The sequence below is a fragment of the Zootoca vivipara genome, chromosome 8 (assembly GCF_965207765.1).
Source record: "Zootoca vivipara chromosome 8, rZooViv2.hap1.1, whole genome shotgun sequence".
Classification (NCBI taxonomy): domain Eukaryota; kingdom Metazoa; phylum Chordata; class Lepidosauria; order Squamata; family Lacertidae; genus Zootoca; species Zootoca vivipara.
In genome coordinates this window covers 41977791-41986326 of record NC_142591.1, presented here as the reverse complement: position 1 = coordinate 41986326, position 8536 = coordinate 41977791, and the positions used below count along the sequence as shown (strand labels likewise).

General features: G+C 38.0%; 1 protein-coding gene across 7 annotated transcripts in view; it reads right to left on the bottom strand.

Annotated features, from left to right (window-relative positions):
* Nucleotides 1–8536, bottom strand: part of LPIN2 (lipin 2) — a 35274-nt gene continuing 26738 nt past the window's right edge. For all 7 annotated transcript variants that reach the window (XM_088675401.1, XM_035125932.3, XM_088675406.1 and 4 more), the window contains 6 exons: nucleotides 7911–8059; nucleotides 7215–7301; nucleotides 5162–5314; nucleotides 4069–4183; nucleotides 3737–3840; nucleotides 1–3378 (listed from right to left, as the gene is read on the bottom strand). In XM_088675401.1, coding sequence (XP_088531527.1) covers nucleotides 3234–3378; nucleotides 3737–3840; nucleotides 4069–4183; nucleotides 5162–5314; nucleotides 7215–7301; nucleotides 7911–8059 — 753 coding nt within the window. In that variant the 3' untranslated portion in view covers nucleotides 1–3233. The remainder of the gene's footprint in view (nucleotides 3379–3736; nucleotides 3841–4068; nucleotides 4184–5161; nucleotides 5315–7214; nucleotides 7302–7910; nucleotides 8060–8536) is intronic.

Below are 8536 nucleotides of genomic sequence, written 5' to 3'. Positions count from 1 at the left end.
TGAGGTTTTATTGTAAATTTTATTAACACAGCACAGTGGACATTTTTTTCCTAACAGACCAGTCTTTACAAAAAACAAAACACTGTACTGGAATGTTCAATGATTAATAAGTGAATAAAGGTATATCAAAGAAAAAACTGGTTATAACACAATTAAATAGAATGTACTGAAGAATTATCTCCAATCTTGCATTCAGAACCAACCACAATGTAGATTCTCTTGCTCTCTAAAGGTGTCAAAAGTTTTGCTGATGAAAGCCTTATCGCAAAGGTATCAGTTCTAATATATCTGTCTTACATATTAGTTGCTTTAAAGGCTTGAGATATCTTGCACTTCAGTTACCAGCCTGCATCACAGTCATATTTGCATAAATTGAATGCATTTAGAAGTTTTCCAATGCTGAGCCATGTAATATTTTTCCAGATGAGGGCACAATTCTTGAAAAAGTATATCGATAGCGGAGCACTGTTTTTCAAGAATCCCGTTTGCCCTGCTTAATAGAGACTATTTTTGCATTTATACATGCATACACACCACCTTCTCTCCTCCAAATACTAATCTTAACACAAGAGATCTAGAACCTTTACACTGCAATAGAAAACTGTTTTCTTGCATAAACAAGCAGAGCTTGCCTTATTTATCCACACATTACTTGCAGGCTTTGATTTCCCAGCTCCTTACTTTACTTGTATTCATTTTACATGACAAATTCCAGGTAAATGATTTGAGAGGTGCAGCATAAGCTGTTCAATACACTTCCAAAGTAAAAGGAAATGCATATTCCAAAACAGCCTTTAAAAGGTTCTTTGTTCATAAACACAAATGTATATCTCTTTCATGGAAAGAACTAAGAAACTTGTGCTAATCTGAAATAGATTTAGTACAAGCGTTGTTTCCCAATACCAGTTCCAAACCAGCCATTTCCAGTACAGCAAGGAAACAGATTAAAAATTACCTCTAGCGGATAGCTACGGTATATTGGGCACCATCTACCAATGAGCAGCTCTGGAGTCACTGAGGTAAAATCCAAACTCATTATGTAATGGTCTGCATAGCACTATTCAAATTGAGACCAAGAGATAGAAAACAATAGTATATCATTTTAAGAAGTGCATATTTTGTTCAAATGAAGGAAGTGTTTGGATCAAGGTGACTCAAGAGTACTCTTCAGCATTAAACATACTAATAAATAGTATGATTTTGTCTGCCTGTCATTACGAAAGGGAATTCTTCCCAAAGTTTTGGAAATTCTTAATGTTCAAAAGCAGCACACAGATCTCCACTCCAAACACTGTCAGAATTATTCACTCCAGTTAACAGTACTGATGCCTTATAAGGAGCAAGATAACCTATTAAGATGAACTTAACCATTACTGCAAATGTGAAATAATGTACCACACCTCAGAATAAAGAGGGAGAGAAAAAAAGATTAAGAACATAATGTGAAACAAACATTCAACTCAAATTGAAATTTAATCTAGGATATTTCAAATTTTCAGAGTGCTTTACAGAATACCGAATATGAACTAGATGTTGGAGTAAATTTTATCCAGCACAGTAGGCTTTTCTTTACTAGAGCTATAACTTGTACTTCCTTGTGTGTGGAGATTTAGGTATTCTATTAAGATATCTGATTGAAAAATAGTTTCAAAGTACATAACAATATACAGCCCAATCACTGTTTAGTTAGAAATTTCAAGTCCCAACATTTTCCCAAGGTTACATCTACTGTACTTATCTATTTAACTGATCTAATTAGTCTCAAATGTTTTCCCTCTACAAAGTCAAAAGGAGCAAATTACTAGTTGTGAAACTTGATAAGTCTGATAAAGATTTTATTGAGAGCACTACGTCTAGTCCTTAAGCGCTGCTACCATAGTTGACAATATAAAACCAGCACCGGTAGCAAACCTGCAGATTAAACTTAGTAGTTCATACCTGGCAGAGAATAGAGTTTTGATACGTTTACATGGATACTTTGGGTGATCAGGAAAGCACTAGTCAGCATTTCAGTTCTTAAGGTCTGACCTAGCTTCAAGTTATATGATGATTCAAAAATGTTAACTCTTTCAGTTTGAGTTGATTTATGGCATACTAGACTATCCTGGCAGGGAGTGGGAATGTTTTTGTTTATAGACATTATAATCAACTATCATTTTTGTGTCAAGGGTTGGATAGAAATAGGTGAAAGAAAGTAAAACAACTGGCTCCTTAAATCAGGACCTCAGTTGCTTTTGAATCCACTGTGGAGCTAACATACTAAATGTCTAAACAGAAGTAACATTTTGTACCTGATACACACAGTATTTCTCACTTGGATGCCCTTGTCCTCTGCCAATTTTATCAAAACTGAAAAACCCTGATACAGAGTTCTGGAAAGGCATTAATAGTAGTTCCAGTTTTAAAGACTGACTATATACATTACCTTCTTTAAAAAAACGAGAATTTATCCCTGAATATTTTCTGAATCTGTTGCCTGCTGATCTATACAGTACCCATGCTAAGTGCAATTAAGAGATGTCAGCTGTTTGCAGCAAAGATGTTCTTACGAATTCTAATTTCACATAGCAGCTTAGGAAACAAAAATTGCTGCAAGTAAGAAAAAGCATCTCAGACAGCCCCAATCACTGTATAGTAGTTTGTTTGTTTTTTAAAGGCAACACAACCATGAGTGGGTAATAGAAGTAGCATTTCCACTCCAATCCTCAGTTCTTTAAAGGTGTAGCAAAACAGAGTGACCACTATACACGAACTCATGAATTCTTAAGATATTTTTAAAGAAATTAACAATGAGAGAGTCTAAGACATTGTATCTCAAACAGGCTAAGTGCTGGTTTAAGTACTAAATATAATTCCTATAGTGGGCCTGTTAAATCTCTGCTATCGATTTTACAAACTTTTTTCTCTTTTCCTTTAAGATGATATATCAAGGAGGCTAACATACAAAACATCACACACCCCCACTGTGGTTTGTATATAGGAAGATGCAAATCTGCAACTACATTTTCATTTTCTGTCCTCTATCCTCTGGATGGCCTGCTATTTCAAAGGATTGCTATCTTTCTAATGCCTTAAATCAAACAGTAAGGACATCTTAAAAGAACAAAGAGAGATCAGCCTTGCATTTCATTTGCTTATGCCAAACCTTTGGCGCTTCCTGTATTTAATAAGACACATGGTACCAAAGGATAAAGGAGCCTCTGCAGAAAGAGGTTCTCTGTGATCAGTGCTGTTCAAGCTAAGTCTTCCATGTTCACTTCAGGAAGCTGTTCTCTCCAATAGCAGAAGGAGCTGAATTCCGGGCATTCAAAAGCAGAGCTCTGTTCTTTATTAAGAAGTGGAAACAGATGTTCTACTAGTTCACTCAGTCTGTAATACCTGTATGCAGAAATAAATTAGAAGGGTTACTCATTATACTTGTTATACAGTGCAATCCTGTACATGCCAATTCAGAAGTAAGCACCACCAAATTCAGTGGGACTTACTCCCAGGTAAACATCTATAGGACTGAAGGCTTAATATAGCCAAGCAGCAGTGCTAAAAATCAATGCTTGTCTACTTCTGGGCATGTTTAATCACCTCCACAACTGACTTCTACCCATAGTTAAATCATTTAATACACTGGCAGATAGCCATGATTTTAGGCACTTTCCTAAGATTGCACATAGTAGGGCAGCATGGTTACCCAAATAAATTCAACAGTTCTTCCCACCGCTTGAAAAAACCCTATACTTACGAAGATTTGTTTCCCTTTGTTTGTTCCTGGATTAGTTCACCCTTTGGGTTGACTGTGAATATTCTGCAGTCTGGAACTCCAACTTGCATGTAGGCATACACATCCTGCAGACAACACAACTACATTTTAGACTAGAGGCCATAATGCCAATTTTTTAATTGAGAAAATGTCACATTACAAAATTCATATGCAGGTACTGATTCCGAAACATATAGAGAGAGATGTGTGAAAAATCATCTCAAATTCCTTCCTAAGTTTCAAGAACAATTTGTGCATTTAGCATATTCATGTAAAACAGCAGAACATTTTAACTAATTGTTGGATGGACTTACATTAGTTCTGTTTCCAAAAGCAGCATAGAAAGGTTGTTTACATGGAGAAAATAAGTTCTTGATATCATTTAAACACTCAATTTTGAATTTCTCTGGTTTCTTTTCTATCACTTCCCTGGGGGCAGAACATAAAAAATATATAATCAGATATTTTCTGTGGCCTAAGACAATACAGTACCTTAGAAAAATATTGTCCCGGTTCTTAACAAAGTTATAGAGTTTAGTTCCGCTCTTCCTAAAAAGGTCATTTAAACAGATGAAACAAAACAATATATGAAGACAGCTAGGCACTGATGTAAATCACTGCAACTACAGCTATTGCCTTGCAATGAAGATGTAAAGACGGTACAGTTTAACATATTCTCTTGGAAGAAGGGGCTATAGCTCAGTGGCAGAGCATATGAATGTGGAAGACCCCATGTTTAATAATTGGCATTCTCAGTTAAAGAATCTGGAAGGTGTTGAAAGAACCTCTGCCTGATACCCTGGAGAGCTGCTGCTATTCAGAGTACAAAATACTGAGCTAGATGAACTAATGGTCAGACTCAGTACAAGTCAGCTTCATAAGCTCATATTCAATCCAGCCACTTACCGGTACTTTATTCCTGCACAGAGGGGCAGAAAACCCATTATGAACTAGCCTAAACACAGAAACAGTCTACAGAAGCTAGCAGCCATTTCTGCAGTGTAGTAAAGGGAAGCTCAAAAGCAGCTTTTAAACTCTGCTGCAGTGGTGCCCTGACTGCATGCATCATCCCTTCACTTTCTCTGACATAAAGTGAAAAATTGCCACTCACTTCAATAGAATATAGTGACTTTCTTATAAGATCAGACTAAGGTCTAGCAAACAAGGGGTGTTCATCAGTGGACCACTCCATTTCTATCAAGTATATAAGCTTTTAATACTACAATGTCCCATGTGACTGTACACAAGTGAAATATTTAGAAGTTTCAATTTACGTCCATCACAGATTATGCTATGATAAAAAGCAAGGTACCATAAATGACAAAAAACTTGTTTCACTCAGCTTCTTAAGTTATATTTCAAAATTCACCCCTTACAAAGATTGTTAGGGTGTTTTTGTTTACATACCTATGAAAAGCAGAGAACAAACTGCTGGGAGACAACATCAAGGGACCCCTGGGCAAGATCGTTCCTTTGTCATTAACCCAGTGCAAGTACCCTCTTGTCATGTCTGCCATTCCAATGGCACGAGCAGAGCAGTACAGAAACTTGTAGCCATTCCTAAAAATGAAATTCTAGATTAGGAAGATCTCTCTTGGTGTGGTAAACCATTCACAACAAGAAGTCACAGTCAGATCATACTGAATTGAAAAAGAGAATGCAGCTGTTCATGTTTTATAAAGCATTTAACTTCTAAGCAATTGGAAGGGAGAAGGGTGTGTTGACCTAAGGTAACACAAGAAATTAATTTAGTACCTAACTATTGTTCAGAGGTTGCTTGCACATAGCCCTCCAGGTGATGCTGAACTACAGCTGCCATCATTCCCTGATTCCTGGTCGTGGCTAATGGAAGTTGGTGCCCAACAACATCTGGAGGACTACAGGTTAGCCTGTTCTTTCCTTATTTTGAAAGCATCATTTCATACTAGAATATCTGCATTCATTTAAATAGGATATAAGAAGCCAAGCACATTTGCCATTTTCTGCTTCTTCTTTCTTTTTCAAAAAGAGGCCTGGAACAATGCGCCAGTGCAGACATCTTGAAGACTATATTCCAGGGGTGGGATATTGGAGCCAGCTGGCAACCTTCCCCACCACATGAGGGCCAACTTTGGCAAGTGGGTGAGGCGCTGCGATGTCATGTGACCCATTTTCCTTTGTCCACATGATATGAAATCAAACTGGGCAAAGAGGCACGGCTTTGCAGCTGGTAATGATCCACTGCAAGCCCTGCTTTCAGCAGGAGACAGGTGTGCATGGGAAATGTAGTGGTAAAAGACAAAGTACAACAAAACAACACTTTCAAGTGTATTTAATGTTCTCCACAAAAATGGTTTGAACTGGTTTAGAATCTTTAGATGGTTCCAACTTCTCAAAACTCTGGTTACTGATTCAACTTTTATTCTCTTCCCCACACTCCCTGAAGCATTTAGGCTGCAACCCTTACTTGGAAATAAAGCCCACTGCATACACACATTAAGATTGGGCTGTTTTAAGTCTCCCTCAAAAACAGATACCTTGAAGCTTTTGATGTTGCTGCCATAGGCTTTCACTTTTCCATATCCCCCTTTCTGTGGTATTCACCTACTTGCTTGACTTCCACTTACTATTCCATATCCTCCAGCTGGTAGTCTGTCCATAGGGTGTGGCCCCTTGTGCTACTGCTGCTGCTACTTCTACTCCTCCTATATGTGATCTGCTTTACCTCTTCTACCACAACTCATAGGTACTTCAATACGAACCAGAATCCTAGGCTTGAGTCCATCTTTCTGGTACAGCCTTAATCTGCTAGAGATGCTAGTAGTATGCTTCCACGAGCACACAAGTTAACAGAAGTGCCCTCTTTGATACCAGCAGTAGCTATCACAGGGCGAAGAAGGGATGCACAAAAGAGAAAGTCCATGGGCAGGCTGCTTCTGCCTCCACTACTAGAACATGCAGACGGCTATGGGAAATGGAAGGCAGAAAATCTGAAGATGGACAATGTTGCTGCTGCTGCTCAATCCCACAAATTTCAGCAGTAGCAGCCAGTTATAGGCATGTCCATTTCTTTTTGGCTGACATGAGGAGAAAGAGGAAGCTGGAACCTTTCCTCTGGAGTCATTTGACTGAAGTTTCCTTTGGTCTTTTTTGTGCACCACAAGCTCTGCTCATGAATGCTAGGGGTTTGCAGCATACTGCAGAAAATAATGGTAATGTGCTGAATTGGCCTACATTTGCCTCATGTCACATGTCTAACTTCTGTATTTTAATTCCTCTGTTATTTGAGTTTGAAATAGAACTTCTAAATAGGAAGTCAATGAGAATACAAATGCAGAATATACAGGATCATGAAATGCACCTTCGGTTAAAAGTGAAAAGTGTCGTGCAAGAATTCAAAACTTTAGATCATTAGTTGTTAGTTGGATTAACATAATCAATTATTCCTATGTTTCGCAACTCTTACAAGCAAGGTACTTACTCATTAATGGAATGATAGAGCTTTGCAATACCCTGATGTGTCCAGTCTTTGCCAAGCTGTGGTAGGATCTGCCCTAAAGCATCAGACCTAAACCAGGAACGAGGGTTAGAAAGTGTGAATTGATGCTTTCTACATTAGGTATTAAAAGACCCATCAGAGTTTTTTCTGTGCCAATTTTTAAATACTTGCTGAAAACCTTTCTATTCTGCCAAGCCTATGCAGGCAATTTAACAATACATAATTCAACAGTAGTTAATTGATGCCTGTTTACTTTTTTTGTAAGTTTTTTTATTGTACAGCTATGTGTTTCATTGATGTAAACCACATTTTATGACACGACAGTGTAGAATTATTTCTTTAAACAAAGAAATATTCACAACATCTCAAAGCTTACCTCTCTTTAGTAACTAAATCAGCCTTCTCAAACCAGGAGCAGTCCAAATATTCTGGAATACAACTCACATCAGTCCTGGACAGCACAGATATTATGATGGGAGTTGTAGTCCATATCATCTGGAGGTTACCAGGTGTCAGAAAGCTGAATTCCTAATTTACTTTTGCCTACTTCTTACCAAGATTTAAGGAAAAGCATTGGTTTTCAGAACCAAGTCACTGAGTAGTGTTCATCAGACACAAATAGATTTTGAACACACTGGTGCAGTGATTTATTAGAGGTAAAACTACACTACAGCTTACTTGGTTATTGTTCCATCAATATCTGAAATAATTATTTTGTCATTCCAGTTCCACAGATATATTGTCCCCGCACAACGGCAAGTTCCTTGATACTGGGTTGTAATGCTGAACACAACATCATTGGGGCCATCTCTTAGCTTCAGTTTTTCCTTTAAATTAAAGAGACACAATAATATATTAACCCAAAAGGAAATTATATTTCCCTGCCAAAATATTTTACATTTTGATACTAATGTTAATAAAGATAGGATGTGGGTGGTGGTGTGGTCTAAACCACCAACCCTCTTTGGGCTTGCTGATGTTAAGGTCAGCAGTTCAAATTCACATGACAGGGTAAGATCCCATTGCTCTGTCCTACCTCCTGCCAACCTAGCAGTTCAAAAGCATACCAGCGTGACAAGATAAACAAGTACCGCTGCAATGGGAAGGTAAATGGCATTTCCGTGCACTCTGGCACTCGTCATGGTGTTCCATGTGCCAGAAGTGGTTTAGTCATGTTGGACACATGGCCCAGAAAAGCTGCAGATAAACACCAGCTCCCTTGGCCTGAAAAGCGAAGGTGAGCGTCACACCCCATAGTCAAATTTGATTGGACTTCACTGTCCAGGGGTCTTTTACCTAATATA